This window comes from Poecilia reticulata, chromosome 20, assembly GCF_904066995.2.
Source record: "Poecilia reticulata chromosome 20, P_reticulata-male-v2, whole genome shotgun sequence".
Taxonomy (NCBI): domain Eukaryota; kingdom Metazoa; phylum Chordata; class Actinopteri; order Cyprinodontiformes; family Poeciliidae; genus Poecilia; species Poecilia reticulata.
In genome coordinates, this window is record NC_088849.1 from 14387024 (window position 1) to 14407158 (window position 20135).

The 20135-nt window shown below is 41.4% G+C and overlaps 1 protein-coding gene across 6 annotated transcripts in view; it reads left to right on the plus strand.

Moving 5' to 3' along the window:
• The window catches only part of ncoa2 (nuclear receptor coactivator 2), a 74255-nt gene extending 54130 nt beyond the window's left edge, over positions 1-20125 (plus strand). For 3 of the 6 annotated variants that reach the window (XM_017301950.2, XM_017301952.2, XM_017301953.2), the window contains 11 exons: positions 9257-9455; positions 9556-9756; positions 10203-10415; positions 10764-10893; positions 11056-11215; positions 11690-11986; positions 12402-12482; positions 12724-13201; positions 13858-14035; positions 14488-14653; positions 16965-20125. In XM_017301950.2, the coding sequence (XP_017157439.2) occupies positions 9257-9455; positions 9556-9756; positions 10203-10415; positions 10764-10893; positions 11056-11215; positions 11690-11986; positions 12402-12482; positions 12724-13201; positions 13858-14035; positions 14488-14653; positions 16965-16976 (2115 nt within the window). In that variant the 3' untranslated portion in view covers positions 16977-20125. The remainder of the gene's footprint in view (positions 1-9256; positions 9456-9555; positions 9757-10202; positions 10416-10763; positions 10894-11055; positions 11216-11689; positions 11987-12401; positions 12483-12723; positions 13202-13857; positions 14036-14487; positions 14654-16964) is intronic. The other 3 variants (XM_008396349.3, XM_008396353.3, XM_008396354.3) reach the window with 3 other exon arrangements.
• Positions 20126-20135: the final 10 nt, after the last annotated feature.

Genomic DNA, 20135 nt, shown 5'->3' on the forward strand with positions numbered 1-20135 from the left:
CTTCGTGTGAGTGAGTGTGTGTGTGTTTGTGTGTGTGTGTGTGGTTTTCTGCGCTCTTATGGTGAATCGCTGTTTGGCCGTGTGTGAAAGCTGACTGAACTAGTTACCGAGAGTCATCCTCTCCACTAACCTCACCCACTGCTTCCTCACTGACTCTCAACCTACCGCTGCCTTGCTCCTCCTCCTCTTCCTCCTTTTCTTCCTCCTCACCATCATCGTTTCAGGGCTGAATTATTGATGGCCGGGGCAGAGTTAAATGAGAAATCAAATCCCAGTTATGGCTGTGGTTCACTGTATGGCAGCTTGAAGCTTGTGATTTGATCAGCTATCGGTTATCAACAGAGCAGTAGGTGGACGTATTAGGTGACTGTGTTGAGAGTGTCGTCGCACCTTTTTTGTTCTTTCACTACAAAGTGAGACGAGAAAACGTGTCGCGCGCGCACACACACACACACACACACACACACACACACACACACACACACGCAGGGTTATGTTCCAACAGTCTGGAAAGGTTTGAATTTGACTTCCTAAGTATTTTTCACACAAAGTATTTTCAAAAGTAAAATCATAAAGAGAAAACCGAGGATGTTGGGGTATTTCCAAGCCAGTTTAGACGTGGAAATAAAACAGAAGTCTTATATCAATTCATCCATCCATCTATTCACACATTTATGCATCTGTTTGCTTATTCCTCCACCCATCCCACCACCATCAATCAAATCTTTTATCCATCAGTATGTTGAGATCTTTCATCCACCCCACCCACTTGTCTTTCTTTCCACCTATTCATCCAACCTATTATCCTTCTGTCTCATGCTTTTCTGTTTGTCTACACATCCATGGATCTAACGTCTTAGCATATTTAGTTCGTTTATCTGTTTTTTCAAACTCCATATTTAAATTATATCAAATCATTATAGAAATGTCTCATAAAACCTGATCTACTCTGTAAATTTTAAAGCTTTGCTTTGTTTTTTGTTTTTACCTTTTTGTTTTCCACAACTCTAAAGAGTCCGTTCTTCAGCAAAGAAGGTCTCTATCCGCCTGTCCACTTCCTGCTCCATGCTGGTGTTATTTGTGAACCCTACGATACTCTTGAATCGTAGGGTTAATGGCGGTCCTCTGTTTAGTTGAGAACTTTCGATTTACCTGCCAGGAAGCCTAAAATCCATCCACATGGCTTTATCCTAAATCTCAGCGCGCTGCCTTTCCAAAGCCACAGTGGCGATGGCATCCGGCTTCTTCACATTCCAGCTGCGTGGCAGAAGAGCACCTGCCACCGACACCCTGCTGCCACTCTCCTCTGCCGCTTTAAGCGTGGGGCTGTTTTAGGGGCGGACGATGTGGACTTAAAATTTCATTACGATACGAATGCTACTACTCAAATACTACTCTTGGAAAATATCTCCATTTAAAATAAGCCATTTTTCAGGACGTCATAAGTGTGTTATTTTTTGTTTGTTTTTTTATATATCACTGAGGTACACACACATTTAATCATATTATTTTTTTAATTTGATATTTATTGATGCTCTTGTAGAAGAAATGTTGCAGAAAAATAGCCAAAATAAAACTGCCACTAAACGCTGTCAGTTTGTTTTGGTTTATTTAGCGTCATTTATTGAAATTTGAGACTGGGACGAGTCAAAATTCTTATTGTGATCACATTTTTCTTAATTTATTATAAATGCCCATTCCTTGGCTGTTCACGTTGCTGCTTCTCAGATCGTCGTTTGCGCAATTTTAACTATTAGCCATTATTCTGAGATCATTTCAAAGCACGTGTCCAAACGAAAGCAGCCGCAGTTTTGAGGGAGGCGGCTCACGGCTGAGCAGCCACGTTCGCGACGCAGCGCTTTCAACATTTTTCAGCCTCTGGTTACTTGAGAAGAGCTGTGTAATTTGATCACTTGTCATAAATAGTTTCTTAAGTGGCAGTCATTACCAAGTTGTTGCTCCAGTGAAAGAAATGTAATTCTATACTCGCTAATTACCAGACAAGATAAATAAATAAATAAACATGGCTGGAGGAAAGGAACTGGGCTTTGGATTGAGATTTTTTACCTGCATTTAAGTGATCGAAAGCAGATATGACATAAACGGTGTGCGCACAATTACAAGGCAAGTCTTTATTTTTGAGGATTATTTTTATTGATCACCAACTGCAGCGTTAATCCAAGCTGCTGGTAAACATCAGGCATGAATGTTTAAGAAAGTAAACGTGAGATTTTGACTCTTTTGAGAATATTCTTAAGTGCACAATTATTGTGCAGAATTATCTAAACAAAATTAAAATGCACATTTTCCCATCTCATTTTTTTTTCTCTAAGTGAGAATTATAATCCCCAAGTCAAAACATTCCAGTAAATATTTCTGAAATTGAGAAATAAAAAAATTCTGTAACCAGAGTTTTGACCCTTCTTTTCAGAAAAAGTGATAAGCTTCCATTCGTGAAGTCCGTCAGTTTCTATAGACTATCAACTATCAACTTTTTGTCATTTAATAATACCAGTCCCCTACCTGGTATGGACTGGTAGATGTTCCACCCACTGGTTCATCCATCTGAACTGCCAAGAGATTTGGCACATACCTAAGATTTCCTATATCTTTGAAAAATCTGTCTTCAGATACTTCTTGGCCCAGTCTACATGCTTTAGCTTATGAGGCTTGTTCAGTGATGGTCGGGTTTCAGGCTTCACTACGTTGGCTGTGTCTCTGAACAACTTCTGGCAGTTATTAAATATGATGGAGCTGGATGATGATGGATTCTTGGTAGCCTCACACCTGGTTCTTCTCAAATCCTTAGTGCTTAATTTGTCATTTTTCTCAACACGTTTCTTCTCACCCTGTCGGCCATTTGTAACAAAGCTTTTGATTTTTCTGGGATCACGCCCCAAGTCTTAGTAATTTCAAGATTACAGCACCCCTTAAGAGATTTTTTTTGGTAATTTTTGACTTTTGAGAGTCAGTAAGTCTCTTTTTTTTAATTGTTTTTTTCGGCTCATTTTACTGAAATAGAGGAAGCTGCTAGATAATTTAGCTCGCCTTGATATATGTTGTAGATCTTTTAGGCCACACCCTGCCTCTTAACACAGATGCACATCACCTGGAATGGTTACATCCATTCAGCATTCAAGTTTATCCTGCTTAGATGCCTAAAAATGATGACATGGTCAAAATAATCACTTCCCTTATAATTGAACACACAGGATCCACACAGGATTTTCACTTTTTAATGAAAATCATGATGAGTTTCAAAGGAAAAACAATAATAGGCCATAATTTAAATTAAAATATAGGTAAAAGTGACTTTGCAGTGCTCCATGTACTATGCATACATGTTATTTGGTTATAAACCTTTTCAAAGATGTTAAATGGCTTGAAGAAGTGATTTATCTTATTTTTAAAATAGCCAAGCTCCATTACCCTGTGACGTTCACCAAGTCGATCATTTTTTTAATGACTCATCTGTGATGGTAGTTGGTAAATATGGTGTGGTGTGGTCATGTATCTGTCAGCAATATTTAGTATATTTATTTCAAGCTTAAATGCCAGCATTCTTGCAGGGCTAGGGTCATTTTAGTTTGCGTACTTGACAGTGGCACTTCTGCTTTGCTCGATCTGTTTCGAAGTTCCCTTTTCCAGTCAAATGCCGTGAACTAAGTCAAGAAAAAAAAAAGAGAAAAAGACACTCTCCCGCCATGGAGTCCGCTCCACACCAGCATTGACCAGTTCTTGAGAAGAACTAGTCGAGGACAAGACAGGTTCATATCAGTAGTTTTGAGAAAACCGAACTTCTCTTTGTTTATGAATAAAGCTTTCATAATGGGGTGTGCTGCGGTGGCGCAGGGGCTAAACGCAACCCACAAATGGAGGCCTCAGTCCTCGCCGCGGCCGTCACATGTTCGATTCCCGGCCTGGTGGCCTTTACCACATGCCTTCCCCCTCTCTCGTTGCCTACCTTCCTGTCAACTAACTATCAAATAAAGGCCACTAGAGAAAATAAAACCTTGAAAAAAATAAATAGCTTTCAGAAATCTGAATTTGAAAGAATGTGCAGTCAGTGCAGCATGATTCCCTGTCCACTCAATAGTTTTAAAATTGTGTAATTAAGCGTCTTCGTTTTATCAGCTTTACATTCAATTATGCTGGACTTAACTCTCCAATAACGTTCTGGATGCTGCAGCCTCTTTGGTTAATTTCTCTTAACAGCAATAGATATTTAATCCCAGTAAAAGTTGTTTTTTTTACTCTTTTTTTCTTTTAGGAAGGACCGCTGTAATAAACAGCTCGAACACAGTGATAACTCAATTAGAAAATCCTGTATCCAAAGATGCATAACTCGACAGAAATTTCTTGCATGGCAGCTGCCGCAAATTCTAGGCTAATGCTAGGCTAATGCTTCCATACGAGTCGTTGATGATTCAGCTCGTAACATTTCAGTGCAGTTTTGGTTGACATTGTGCTGAGAGAACATATTGAAAAAGTTGTTTGTCTGCTTCATGAACTTTGCCCTTTGCTTTGAACGACATGAAATGTAATTATCGGTGTTTCAGCAGACAGATGTCTGTGGATATGAATACAGCAGTCAGAGCAGGACACGTAGACATACTGTAAACAACATTATAAAAGGTAAAAAAAGGTAAATTTCTTGGTGTTTAAAAAAAAAAACACCACCACAGATGCACAAGACATGGACACAAAAATGGGCAGCAGCTTTAAAAATAAAAAATAAAAAGACAATTCGGCTACATGTGGACAGTTGGTAAACAAATCACAGATAGTAGACCTGTTGGGAACATTAATATTAATATTTTGATTTCAGCTACAGCTATGTAAATTTGATGAAAATATGTAGGCATGAGTAGGTCTTGCAATAGCACAGAATTCAAAACATCCCGATCTTGTCCGTTCTGTGCTATTGAGAATTAAGTCAGTTAAACTGTAATGCCAAAAGTAGGATCACACACCCTGGCTACTTTTGGTAGGATACTACTTCTACTTCTTCTACACCTACTTCTGGTGTATGGTGCAAGGTGTACGTGGCCGTCGAGTGTATGTGAAACAGAGTGAAGTGTCTTACTTTTGCAGAGGTGTTGGTTTCTATCAAGTATCGGATGAGTCCCGGTTTGGTTTGTAGGAGTAGATGTTGGTCAGTGCTTCATCTCTGGCTCACTGTGGGGAAACGTCAGCCTGCTGTTGCTAGGCATGCAAATGTCTCTGAGTGCCTAAACTATGAAACATGCATAAAAATGTAGGACACATCAGCAGCTGACAGCCAATTCCTGCAGCATGAAGATCATTCTCTATGTCGGTACTTAAATATTATTTTTCTTTTAAGTAATTTAACTTGCTGTCATCGTCGCTATTCAGGAGCAGATTCTACCTTATTTTAAGAAATGAAGTTTGATAATGCATTAAATAAGGTGCCTTTTTTCCCCCTGCTTTTTCTTGAGTGCTTTCAGAGTGGAGTCTTAAGACTTAATTGGGTGATAAATGTCTAATCTGCGAGTGCTTTGAGACTGTATATTTACCAGGTTGTGATTTTTTTATTTTTTTTATTTCCTGCCTCTGAACGTTTGCGTGTTGCTTGTGTCCGTACGCTTATAGGTTGTAGTGCTGAGAAAAGGAGAACACGGATTGAATTACATACACAGACATGCACCGAAGGCCAGCCAGTTAAAAGGATTGATAGCGGCAGAACCCATTAAGAGTAAAAGCAACTAGAAATGGAGAGAACTGAAAGTGGGAGGAGAGAGAATCGAGGAGGAGGAGAGCAAACGGAGTGTACAGAGGCATTACATCATTCCTGACCTCATTAGGGCTTTTCTCTCTCCCACCACTCCATCCTCACTCTGCTACTCTCTCCAGGTCTCCTATATATCCACTCCGCTCGTCCTTTCTCAGTATTATCAGCATTGCGGGGCTAATCATTTTCATCCCGTTTATATGAGGACCCTACCGGGTCTGCCTCTTGTCGCGTGAAAGCTGAGGACCTTGAGCTCTTCAGATAAATGTTGTGTCAGACATTTTTTTGGCTACCCTGTTATCATCTGTAGCAGTTCCATGCCCGACAAATAAATGTCACTGTATGGAAAACCGAAGTGCAACACTAGACAATACTGTGGTGCTGTACTGCTGTACAGTATGTCACGATCTGTAAATATTAGCCCAGGCGCGATGCACTCTGCTGGACAGTTATGGCCACTGCAACTTATTTACTTAAATTCCCAGTGGCTGCCTTGAAATCATTGCATTTAATTGATTATCTGCTTTTTTTTTTATTGACTAAATTTTGCTTCATCTTATTTGGTGTTCTTATAATTGTTAGATGTACACTCCTGATCAAAGTCTTGCAGCTTAAAAACATGTCGCTGATACTCACGTTTTGTGCCACTGGACTAATACCAGGTTGAAAGTTCAACTTAAAACTTTTAAAAGATGAAATGGGAGTAAGACGCAAGCCAGAGTGGACTATTTCTTGAACACCTTATTTAAATTTAAAACAGGTTGTTCACCGGCTGATGAAAAGTTTAAAGCTATTAGTTTAAAGAGGGAAGCAAAACCTGGAATGGCACATGCCTTCAGTTAAAGCTACAGCCCCATATAGGCAAGTTTTTAGTGTTTTCACACTTGTTCAATTGGGGACCAAAATTACAGCATTTGTTACATTTTCACCTGGTGTGATTTGCTTTCACACTGCACTGTGTCAAACAAACCAAACGCTTTGAAAAATCCTTATTCACCTCCTCGCCTGTGGCGGCGCTGCATCAAGAACCACTGAAGGAAACAACAGGAAAACCTCTGAAGAAGATGTAGTGCAACTTCCTCCTTCACAAAATGAAAACAAAAATTGATTGGCATCAGATTTTAACAGTAGTAGGATTTCTCTTTTGTTTCTGATAAATAAAAAAGAAAACATACAAACCATTTCTCCCACTAGCGCTAGATGTGGGCGTTTGTTTTTGTTGTAGTTACCCAGAATGCCCTGCGCTATAGAGCGCTTCCTGCTTTTGGGGAGGTCTCCAGTCCACTCCGCATTCATATGTGCATTTGAACTGTTGAAGTTCACTTCAACTGAACTGAAACCTGGGTTTTTTTGGTGTACCAGAGTTCAATTTCCTTTTAACACCCTTTGACTTAAATTCTGTTATCTGGGGTCAGACTCCCATCCTTTGGACCAGAGAATAAACTTAAGAATGAAATATTTCCCGTCTTTTAGCGTCTCGTGTATGGCCCACCCAAGGAGCGAGTACGAAAGCAAGTTTGTGTTGATGGAGGCCAAGATGTAGAGATGCAGAGACAGAAAGACTTGTGCCATAATGATGCTGTACATACTTGAACAGGAAATGACATGAAACCAGATTCAAGCACAAATTTTAAGTTCTTAAGACTATTTCCTTAAATCTGTGATCAGTCAATGAACAGTCTGTTTGCTTCAATGTAGTTTTCATTAAAAATATATATATTATTTTCTATTTGTTCCCTTGTTCCTTTTTTTACAGCTCACCCTTCAACTTAACAGTTATTTGTAGTTGAATAAGTGGTCATTTTGATGCTATTGGATTTTAAGAAAATTATCTCTGTCACTTGTTTTCCAGGTGGAAATATAATTGTTACATTATGTATTATGACAAAATAAATTACCCCTTCAAAATGAAAGTAGTTTGTATTAAACTGGAGCAAATGAAAGGTCATCATGAACGAGTTTGTCAGGAGGCCTGTAGTCTGAAAACTGGGTAGATCGTGTTTCTGCAGCTCATACGACAGCATTAACAGTATCCATGTGACCTTGTTAGCACTCTAATCTTATCCAGGCTTGACAGTGATTTGATATATCTTATTGTTGGTAAATGAAGATAGTTTTCATCTTGCATGTTATGTTTGCATCTTGCTTTTCTCTGTCTTTCTCTCCTGCTTCGTAATGTCTTTTACGTAAAGCAAACATCCTGTTGGCCTTTTTAATTTTACATTTCAGACAACTGAAAGTGCCAGAAGTATATGAAAATACAAAGAAAATCCTAGTCGGTTCTTCCTTTTTATCAGTGCCGTGGCTCCACAAGGCCGCCACTATCTGGAAACGCTCGCCTCGTCTCGGAAAACCGAGTATCTGTTGGCGGCTGCTTCTATTTTCTAAAAATGGCAACTATTTCCCTGACCCTTAACTCCCGTCACTGAGCAAGTAAAGCTCTCCTCATCTTGGCCTTGTCCTTGTTGAAGATAAAAGCTTGTGGAAAGCTACAACAACTTGTCACGTCAGATGATATTCCTTTTGTATTTACATGTAGCCCTGAGTGGCGCTTGGCTCTTCGGTTGAACTTCTTTATTTTACGCCATTGAACTTCTTTATTTTACGCCATTATCTGGTTGAAAAATTATATATTATTATACATTTCGGATTCTGAAACGGGAGTGTTTCAAATTGTGAAAGGATTTCCAACAAGTTCTTTTAATTTGATCATCTCGGTTTTGGTCTCTAAAATGTCTTGAGTGTTTTTTCCATACTACGTCTTAAATGTTTTGCATCCTCAATTTGTTCGCACATTCTTCCGCTTTTTTTCCAAGACATAGTCTCTCCTCTCCTACCAAGACGTGCTTTTTTTGTTTATTAAGGGAGTTGAAATGTTCTTGGTAGTTATCTTCTGCCAGCTCATTCACTATAGGAAAAAAAGTATTAACACAGTTTGGCTTGAAAACGGATATTTCAGCAATTGACTAACAGCTTCTTGGAATGACTGTTGTGTGTGAAGCTTTATGTACATTATAAGACCTTGAATTTAAGTAAGAGTACAAAAGATGCAAAAAACAACCATAGTTGTACTTCAAGTAAATATAAGTTATTGGGTAAGCAAGATAACTTGAGTTGTTTTACCATACCAGGAAGGCCTTAAATGTGCATTATAAAGCCTTAAATATGACTTTCAGGAAACAAAACTCAAAATCTGGGGTCTTTGAAGATAAAACATTGTCTCTTGTGTCCAAACTGCTTTTGCTAATTTGAACTTTAAAGCAGTGTGATTGTTTTCACGATGCTACAGCCACCATGCTAGCTAGAACCAGATTCTTTGGTTTGAATCCTCCTTGGCTCTTTTGTCATCTGAGCATCAGACTACAGAAGGCGTTCCAGCAGACCTCTCTGGTCGAACATCTTGTCAAATGTTCATTAGAACATTATGTATCAGCACTTCCATGTCTGGCTTTAATCAGTTTCTAATTTGAATCCCACGTGCCTCATCTGTTTGTGTTTTCATAGTCATCGGAGCTTGACGACATCCTGAACGACCTGCAGAGCGCTCAGCCGCAGCTCTTCTGTGAACAGCGGCCGGTTTCGCTGCCCAGTCCAATGGACAAGCAGAACATCTTTAATGACATCCTGCAGATGTCGGAGAGCAACGCCGCCATGGCGACGCAGCAGCAACCCAGAGGCCTCGGACCCGGCATGGGTCAAACTAGTAAGTAGAGCTCAAACTCAGGAAAAGAAAGGCAAATAAAAAAAAAAACTGGATTTTAGCCTTTATTCTTTTTTTATTTTTTTTTATTTTTTTTTAAAAGACTTTGGCGCTGTCCGACCAGGGCAGCCGGGCAGGGCATTACCAGTGAGGAGTGTCTCTCTGGACATGAATGTCCCCTCACAGCAGCCATCATTGCAGTACCCCATACGGGCCAACAGCCCTTACCCTGTAATGCAACAGCAGCAAGGCATGTTGGGAGGTCATGGCATGATGCCCAACCAGCCTGGTATGGGCAATGCAGGTAAGTCTAACCTCTAAGCTCTTCAAGTCAAATCAAATTACGTTGTGGTCCAATATGCAAAAAACCCCAAAACAAAACAAACAAACAAAAATACAACTGTAGTCTTAAACTGTGACACTTGTGGCTGATTCCAAATTCCGATTAGACACTTTTCCTTCTGCCTCTGTGTCTTTCACCCGAACCCATCAACATCATGACACACTGACTCACTTCCTGTGACAGGAAATAGTCGCCCACACACCAGCGAAGTTTCTCTCACTGCGTCTCCCACAAATCGATCCTCCCCGAGCAACTTCCAGCATTGCTCACAAAAGATTTTCCCTTTCACATCGATCCACAGACCAGCGCCACAATATGTTTGCAGAGAACGTTCTCCAAAATCTTTTCGGACCGTTTTCTCACCGCTTCTCATCTCTGCGTCGTTGTCCTTCCTCCCGCTCCCGCAGGATTGATGACCCAAGGTGATCCGCGGCAAGCCATGCAGCAGCAGCAGCAGCCGGAGGGATGGACCGGTCCAGCTTCTGCACCTCCTATTGGAGCTTCCGCTCCGGGACAACAAGGAGGCATACAGGGTAGGATGGTGCCCGGTAATGCTCCGATGAGACCCAACAGCCAGCCAGGACCCCGGCCGATGCTGCAGTCTCCACTAATGGCCAACGGTGAGAGCCAACTTTAAAACGTCTTGGTATGAAGGCGCAGAAATAAGAAGCTGCATTACAGAGACTTTAAATCTGTAGTTCATGAAATCGCCCATTTGAAGCTGCTAAAGTAGAGTGAGGAATACCTCAGCTCACCCCCTCATAGTTTACTAGCTTATCACAGTTGTAAAGGATGCCATCTTGTGGTTGGTCGCGGTGTAGCAGGTGAATTATTTTAACACCCATCATTTTTCCCTTTTTTGCTCTCGTGAAAGAGAAATTGCAAAAGTATTTAAAAAATGAAAAAAAATCTCTGGGCATCTCTCTAATAATTCCATTGACCTGGGTATTTCTTCTTTTCTCTTTCAGCCCAACCTGATATGGACATTAATATGGTCGGCCACCATTTCTCTCAGCAGCAGGCTCCGCCCAATCAGACGGCCCCTTGGCCGGACAGCATGATGCCAATTGATCAGACACCTTTTGTAAACCAGAACAGGTAAGTTTTTAACCACAAATGACCGTTTTGTGTTCCCAAAAGGAGCTGGTGGCAATCTCCGCGTCTGGGGATTTTCTTAAATGTAGACACAGGTCCCCCGCTACCCCCGAACCTTTCTGTAATACAAGTGGACATTAGGCATTTTTGTTTCTTTTTCCACAGACCTGCACAGCAAGACGATCTCCTCTGCAATCCGAGTCTCGATCAAGGCAGCGCAGTGGACGAAGGGGCCCTGATGTCCCAGCTGTACTCGGCTCTAAAAGATTTCGATGGTTTAGAAGAGATCGATCGAGCTCTCGGCATCCCCGCCCTGGTAGAACAGGTGAGCTTTTTATAACACCGTTTCTCACAAGGGTGATAATGCGACTTGAATTGTCTTAAATCTTATCGAATAAGTCTAAATATTTTTGCTGTGCATTTGTATTCTGCCTCTTTTTTAAATCGGAATACCTCTAAATAAAATCTGGTGCAACCAGTTACCTTCAAACGTCTCCTCATTAGTAAAAAAAGAGTCTACCTGTTTGCAGTTTAATCTGTGAAGGCCTCAGAAGTTTCATAGAGGACATTAGGGAGTAAAGAGCATCCTGTAGATTAAAGCACATAGCAGACAGGTCGGCGTTACGGTTGTAAATTCCTAATACAGAACACTACAATGACATTTGCAGTTGTTGTGAGAAAATGGTTTTAGAAAAAGGTTAAGGTGACTGAATCCTTTAGCACGATTCTGTAAGTTCTGTCTTTTTTTGCACCAATTTCTTACAGATGTTCTACTAATGTCGATTGTTTGCCGTTTCAGAGCCAGTCACTGGAACCAGAGCAGTTCCCCCCGGACCCCACCATCATGTTGGATCAGAAGCCCCCAATGTACGCGCAGCAGTTCGGCCCGCCGCCCTCCCACATGGTGCCGAGGGGCTTTCCCGGCCCTCCCATGCAGGAGCCCGGCTTTCACCCGATGGCCGGCCAGATGGGGCCCCGGCCGAGCTACCCCATGATGAGGATGCAGCCGCGGCCCGGACTCAGGCCGGGCGGGGTCGCCCCGAACCAACCCAACGCGCTGCGGCTGCAGCTCCAGCACCGGCTTCAGTCCCAACAGGTACGCTAGACCGCCCCGGCATGAGGCGACACGCAGCCTGTCGATCGACTCTGAACTCACAGGTTTGAGTTACGTAATCGCTCTCGAGGCTGACGAATTTGAAGCCTCTGATTGCACACATTTAGACTTCCTAGTGGTCTTTCTGTATTTCGTACCATTATTACCAATTTCTTGTAATTTGCAGTAAATTATGACATGTGTGTGTTCGTCCATGTGTGTGTTGTTTTTCGCTGTTAACCTGTCAGGGGACTAGAGATGAAAATGAATCCTCGTGGCTAAATATTTACATGGTGGTTTTCACAGATTACAGAGAGTGAAACTTAAAAATTAATTAAAGAGGTGCTGAAATAAATTTAAGTCAGTAACTCTTTTTATTTGTGCTTAAATGTGTTTTTGTGGGGTGGGGGGTTTCCAGCAGAAAAGTCAGCCAATGATGACGCAGATGACTGGTGTGTCAAATGTGAACCTACCTCTACGAGCCAGTGCCCCAAACCAGGTACAACCAATAACATTCGTGCACAAACATGTTCCATCCACTAATTTAGCCTCCTGATGCTTCACAATAAACTAAAGACTTAAAGACGTCACAGTATATTCCAAAAGTATTCATACGCCTTAAAAAAAATTTTTTTTTCACGCTTGGACACATTGGAACCAGAGACACGCATATGCAAAACGGGTTGCATCTGACATCTCGTCACCGTCGCTCTGGCGCTTCCTTTTCCTGCTGTTTCCAGGGAAACATCAACGCTCACATGTTGGCGCAGCGTCAGCGGGAGATGCTCAGCAACCACTTGAGGCAGCGACAGCAGCAGCAGCAGCACGTTCAGCAGGCCCAGCAGGTCCAGCAGCAGCGCAGCATAGCTATGAGGGCCCAGGGCCTCAGCCTGCCTCCCAACATGGCCGGAGGCCTGAGCAACCCCAGGAACCCCCAGGCCGCCCCCCAGCAGTTCCCTTACCCGCCCAGCTACGGTACCAGTACAGGCCTGGCCTCGTCACCTCCCCCCACCAGCCCCTTCTCCTCCCCTCTCTCCCCCAGCCTCCCCTCTCTGCCCCCCAACCCTCAGCTCCACCTGCATGGCTCCTCCTCTTCCTCCACCTCCTCCTCCTCCTCCTCACAGATGATGATGGGAAACACAAACATGATGGGCGGACAGTATGTGGGCGTACTCAGCCCCCAAATGCAGCACAGTGCCTTTCAGTTTCCCAACTCAGGTACTGCTCCCCCTCCCCCCGCCAGCCAACAGCACACTTCACCCAAGAACGCTGTATATATATGTGTGCGTGTGTGTGTGTGTTGATGTGAATCAATTGGAATGCGTCACTTCCAATTGATGTCGAATGCCAGATTTATAATTTCATGCATTGATGATCACTATCATCATAAACCGATACAGATTAAGCTGCATATTTTAGTCAGTAAACCTATAAATTATCTCCTAGTTATGCTTTTTTTACTCCACTAGATGGAGTCAGAGCTCAATAAATCGACCCACCCACCTCCCAGTTTGGCCATGAATTATCTGAATAGTTTGTCGTACGTTTACCTGATTTATCTAATGACATTTACCATATTTACGTCTTTTTGAGATTTCACCTTTTTTTTTGTAAAATAATCTCCATCTTCTCTCTTCTTCTTTTGTTAAAATGCATGTAAAAAATTCCACCTGCCTGTAATTGACCCTGAATGCTGACACTTTTTCACCTCAAAACACAGAGGCCTCTTGTATACCTCATCTGTTTTGTCACAGCACTCTTCTTCTTCTTCTTCTTCTTCTTCTTCTTCTTCTTGCATTTGTTCTAAATATGTTTATTGCACTTACTTTCTGTGGGACGGGTATGGTTGACGTGTTTGAATTTGTCCTCCGTAGGTATGAGCCAACAGGCAGACGGGAGTTTTGCTGGAGCCAGCACGCCGCAGAGCCCGCTGCTTTCCCCGCGCATGGCGCACACACAGTCCCCCATGATGCAGCAGGGCCAGCAGAACGCCGCTTTCCAGGGTTCCCCTGACATGAACGGATGGCCACAGGGTAACATGGGAGGCAACAGGTGAGGACGACCAGTACATCCAGCTGAATGCGACTGTGAAAAAATGTAAAGACTGAGTTCGTGTTTGTGGACCTGGATGCTCTCAGAGTTCTGTTTATATTCAGAAAATGTTGATCAGGAATGTTTGTGGGTTTTATGGTCTTCTGGTGAATAAAATAATCTTAAATTAATGCTTTACTGGCTTAAGAAGGAGAAAGATTTATGTTTGTAAAAACAAAAAAAGTCAGTCCACATGATAGCCTCAAGAGCAAAGAACAAAGGATGTTAGTCTTTTTAACTATCAAAACATGAGCAGCCAAAATAAAAACAAGTATTTATTAATTATGAGCATTCTGGGACATGTCGGTACTGCATTTTTTTATTATTATTATTTTAATCCTGTGAAAATTCACGTGCGCACACGGTGACTGACGGTCCAACCTAACGGCCTCCGTTGCGTTTCCTCTGCCCAGCATGTTCTCGCAGCAGCAGGCGTCGCCGCAGTTCGCCCAACAGAACAGCAGCAACATGTACAACGGCAACAGCATGGGCCTCAACAACCAGCTGAGCAGCCAGATGAGCGTCACGTCTATGGCATCGGGGTCCTCGCCCGGCTTGCCCTCCATGGGGCAAGAGCAGGTGAATACTTGCCGCACTCCACGGCCATTTTGGATGGGTGATTGGAGTCCGTTTTTCTTTTTTTTTTTTTTGGAGGGGGGCAGCTTAGTTGTCGAAGTGAAGTCGAGAACTTGAACATAGTCCTCTGCATTCGTCGTTCCGCTTACTACAGTCCAAGCGGTTCTCTGGAATATTAATTGCATATAGTGACGTTGTGCTAAATTTTCAGATGTAATTGGAGCTCCAGTTATTTGTCTAAATTTAGTTGTTGGTTGTGACTTTCTGTGGACAATAAACATGTTTAAGCATCTGATAGTAGCAACCTAAAATCATGCTCCTCGAATGAGCAATGATTCGAGGAGCAGTTGTACCAAAAAAAAATGATACCGAAAGCTTTTTAATTAGTTTTAAATCATGTCTGAGGGATTTTTAACTATCCCTGAAAAATACTTCAGGGGTGATATTCAGTCGTAATTGATTTGAGAGAATCCACAATATATATCAACTTTTGCACCCAGTTCTTGCATTATTTTTATTTTTTCATTTTTTTATTTTTTTTTAAACCAATAAAGTTGATTCTTGTGTCATGGATTAAAACCGCTCGGATGAATTAGAAATCTGACAATCATGCCCCAGACGAAAGCCGACTCCTTCTGCGTTCATCTCCGTATTTCTGTTTGACTTATTCTAGGCGCTGTGTTTATCTCTCTTTTATTTAATTGCCCTGCTGGTGAATAATTTACTCCGTAGTTTACGTAACTCCTCTAAAGTTCTGCTGCTTCTCTTCCCAACTTTTAGGGCAGTGATGTAACTGGGCACTTTAAAGTCAGACCATTTAGTTACACTTTTATGTAGGCTGCTGACGTTACTCACTGACTCGCATGTTTCGTGTATCAACATCACTCAATTCCTGCCGCGCCCCACTCGTTGTAATGCCCAACAAGTTAATTTGTCTGCGTTTGTCTCGCTGGTATCGTTAGGCTGCGCGTCTCCGATGCGCTGTTGTTGACCGTAATGCTTTTAAGCCCGTAAAGATCCATGAATATTTAACTACAGCGCTCCTGTTTGATTGCCTGCTGTCCAGAATGTTGTAACATAGCAGCGTGTCCGTCACTGGACTTACCTCGCCTCCGGGTTTGTAGAAGAAAAAATATTGGCACTTAGATTATTTCAATTATTTACTGTTGAGCCATTAGTGCATGCATTTGTGTTTTTCTCCTATGGGTTTTACGCTTGACGATGTTCCTCCAACATGCTTTGTAATTCCTATAGTTAGACAAGTTCAATGCTGAGAGGTTTACATTTAGTAATAAAAATTTAATTCTTTAAACACTCTTAAATGCATCTGCGTTTTCCATAAAATGTGTTAAATGATGTGTACTTTGCTTTAATTCAGTTTTGTTTTGTTTTTTTGTTTTTTTTCTCAAGATTTGTTAGAAGGAATTTATCATAGCACATTTTTTATGACGGGCTTTGCGCTAAAGAAACCGGTTCTTTGTCATTTCTAGCTGACATGTTGAGCTTTTAGCTGCTGTGCTTGACTACATTTTAAATGTAATGCGGCTGCGTTTAAAACAACAAAAAAATGAATCAGAAACAATTTCAGTAGTTTAATTCAAAGTATTATTAAAATGTCTCTGTTATGGTCTATACAATTGTGTGGGAGAAATGTTGGGTTGTTAGTTTCCCAGCATTCACCTTCCACATGCAGGACAAGCTACAAAAGGTCATTGCTAAACAAGCTAGCTGTTTAGCAATGACGGCTAGCTTGTCATTGATAATTGTAAACAATTATCTTAGTAATCAAGTAATTGATTATTCTGATGATTAATCGAATAAAGCTTCCCTCCTTCAGTAGTAGCTACTTAAACTAGTAAAGAAGAAGCTAGCAGATAACTTGCCAAGATGAATTTTAAAAACACAGGTACTCGAATCATTCCATAATCGTCTCAGCCCTAGTTAGTGATGTATGCTGACAGGACACACCCCTCATCGCATTCCCGTCGTCCGACCGCGACATCTGCCTCGCTCTCCCCGAGCGTCCACTTGAGACTGCAAGAAGTTTAAGGCACTCTTATGCTCATGAAAAGTTCTCTTCACTACTCCTTACAATTTTGCCACGTTAGAAGGTCTTTTAAAGCCTAAGGCGGTTTGTGAGAAACTTTCTAAGTAGGTGAAATTCTAAGAAAATTTTTAGAATTTGGGAAATTTTAAGAATTTTCCTAAACTACTTTGTGTACACAAGTGCTGAAGTGTGACCTAATGAAATTTGCGGGTACTCCGTGAACGGTTGCTTTAAGTGCATAAAGTAATATTTGCATTTCCTCCACAGAAATTCTGTTGACCCCCTTGAAGCTTCTTAACACGAACCTCAGCGATCAGCTGGTGCAGGGAGCGCGTCGGCCCTTTAAGAATCAAAAACACGAACTCGTAAGTAACCGACTGCCCCTTGGACCAGCCGGGCCGTGTCCTGAGCCCCTTGTCCCTTCCCCCCCTCTCTCACTCCCTTTTCACCCCAACTGACCCGTCGGGCCCCGGACTGACACAGGAGTGAGCAGAAGGCCAGCCTACCTGCCCGTCCAGCCGCATTCACCGTCGTGTGACTTACTGTAGGGCCCTCCTGGTGGGATACACTGACTTCAGGGAGCAGAGGGGGCATCAGTGGATGTGTTGAATGTATTCCTCTCAGCGGACAGCGGCCATCTACAATCTCATCTCAGAGCAGAACCGAGTCGTTCTTCTCTCTTCACTCATTTGGGACGTTTCCTCGTGGGTTTCAAACGGCAGCAGAGACTCCCGGGTCATGTTCACAAGTACGAACGGAGCTCAGTCGGGTTTTTTTTTGTGTTTTTTTTTTGCCTTTTTGCTGTATTTTATTTTATAATTGTTTTTTTTCTTTGTTTGTTTTTTCTTGTTATGAAAATTAATATGTAGATTAAAGACAGAGGAGGGAGGGAGGAGAAAACTGATCTCGATAAACACTGCAGAAGAATGATTTGAGTGGAATTCTATTAGAATAATTTAGTCAAGAGGTTTATATAGTGTATTAAATTAAGTTTTATTTTTCTGTATAGATTCATTTTAATTATTGTAGATGATTCTTTATCCTTGTAGCAAGAAGATATTCCTAAAAGTGTGAAAGAGGCACTTTTTATTGTTTTTTTTAACAGTAATGGTTGAGAAGATTCTTCTAATCGCCTGAATTATGGATTATAATCTTGGTCCAGCTGTTTCAGAAGATGTCAAAATCAAATATGGTTCAAAATGAATTGTACATACCGATGAGTGGAAAAAAAACCAACCTTTTCTTTCCTATTTATTTTATTCCTTACTGGTCACTACTGCCTCTCTTAAAGCAGAGCAGTTATATGTGCTTTTTTTTTTTTTTTCTTATCGTTGTTCTGTGAAGTCCTGACATTCTGATGTTCTGGTACGACTCGGACCGGGGGTGCAGGTTGTTCTTAGTGGGTGTGCTGTGTATACAGTGTACAGATTACGGCTTGCTTCTCTGCCTTTTAGCATAGAACACAAAAAAAAGTGTTTTAAAAAAAAAAAATAAAACTCCTCACAGCCATACATTAACTAAAAATTATAAAGGAAAAAAAAAGAAGAAAAAAAGTGTGCTTTCTTTGTTGTCTGGAGTGAAAACTGCTTCGTACAAGCTGCTAGGTGCAAACTGTTCGGGTGTGATGTAAACAAGCAATAATTACTTGAGAATCCTTTTCTGTTTGTTTGTTTTTGTAATTTTTGTACAGTTTCCTGAATTTGGAAAGGAGAAAAAAAAAAACCACGTTTTTGCTCTGCGTTTGGATGCAGTATTAAACACCGTTTTTTATTGCAGTTTGTACCAAGAAAAAGTCTACACACACACACACACACACACACACACAGCGTTCTTGATAAATTATGCAGCCATCTGAGGGGGGCAGGGGACCTGCAGAGGGGAGGTAGTTTATTCCCCCCCTCGTGATCGAAATGAGCCCTCTCTTCCTCCAGCCTTTTCTTCTATCGCAGAGGTCAGAGTTAAGACTGCACCTGCTCTGACAGACATTTAGCCATATTTTATGACCTCAGGCAATTAAAGTATAAAAGTGTTCGCTGATGACGTGCTGATCTATTTCCCCAAAAGGGAATTGAGATCTGCAGCAAATCATCCTCTCTAACCTCAAAAAAAAAACTTTTATATAAACTATTTTACCCAGGAACAGACTTTGATCAAGCCAAATGATTCCTCACATTTCAATTGGATTTCTTTCACCTTCTTAGTTAGCCAGCCCACACAAGGAAAAAAAAAAACATGAAACATGAAATTCCTAAAGATGTCACTTAGCAGGATCTAAATGCAGATGTTCGTCATAAACCAGATTCACTCTGAATGTATCGTCATTGAAGACCTACTGTTCTTTCTTTTCTAACCTGTCGTCGTCGTCACACCGTTGTCTTTTCTGCTTTTTTTTTTTTTTTTGTTTTCCTCCTCGTTTCCAGACATAATTTGAAAAGTGTAGAGGCTGCTCGCACACACTGCTCGCCCTGTGGGTGTTTGCCGTCAGTCTACAGGAGATCATACTTTTTTTTTTTTCTTTTTTTTTTCCCCATTATATGCTGATCTGATTGTAAAAAATCCACCCATGCAGAATAAAGCCTTTAAAAGCCATTTTCTCAAATAGGCTTTTAAAAGGATTCAGAGCCCTTTGCAAATTTCCAAAGATTGTCAGCGTTTTGAAAAGAACTTAAAGCCATGTGGTAGCAGTGCTTTTTTTTTTTTTTTAAAGAATTTCTGAAGCCAAGTGCAGAGGAAGTGCACATATTCAGACTTTGGACCCACTTAACTACACACTATATTTTCTTCTCTTTAACGTTTGCTTTTACAGAACTTTAAATACCCTTTTTGTATTGTCTGCTGGTTTCTTAGAGCTAAGATGCAAACCTTTGAAATGCTAAACACCCTAGCATATTGCCTTAGATTTCGTCCTGTTCTTGTAAATTACACTGCTGTCTGTATAAATTTGTATAATGACTGGTTGTACAGTATTTGAATGGGTGCACCACTATTCACCTCTCCTCCGCTGCTGAAAACACGGTCACTCCCTTCCCCACACAACCACGATCATTGCTCTTCTATGTTGGGAGAGGCTCGGTCCTCTCCTCACTGTTGTATGGAAAAGAAGATACACAGAGATACTGAAGCAATATGTACTATACTGGATTCTTCTGAAGAAAGATCACTGTTTTTTTTTTGTTTCCGTTTTGTTTTCTGCGTCGTCCGCGAGTCGCACTGTATACCTGCATCCATCTGACCTTTGTTATCCCATGGTTGTGTTTGTGTGTGAGCATGTGTTGCGTGCGTGAGTGTGTGTGTGCGCGCGCGTGTGAGTGTTTTATGCAAAATTAGATATATAAGAGAAGGTAAAACCACAGTTATGCAAGTTGTGAACTAATATGGCTTCGCTGATGCTATTTGCCTTGTAAATAAAGAATTCTGTTAATGCATAATTTAACTGTT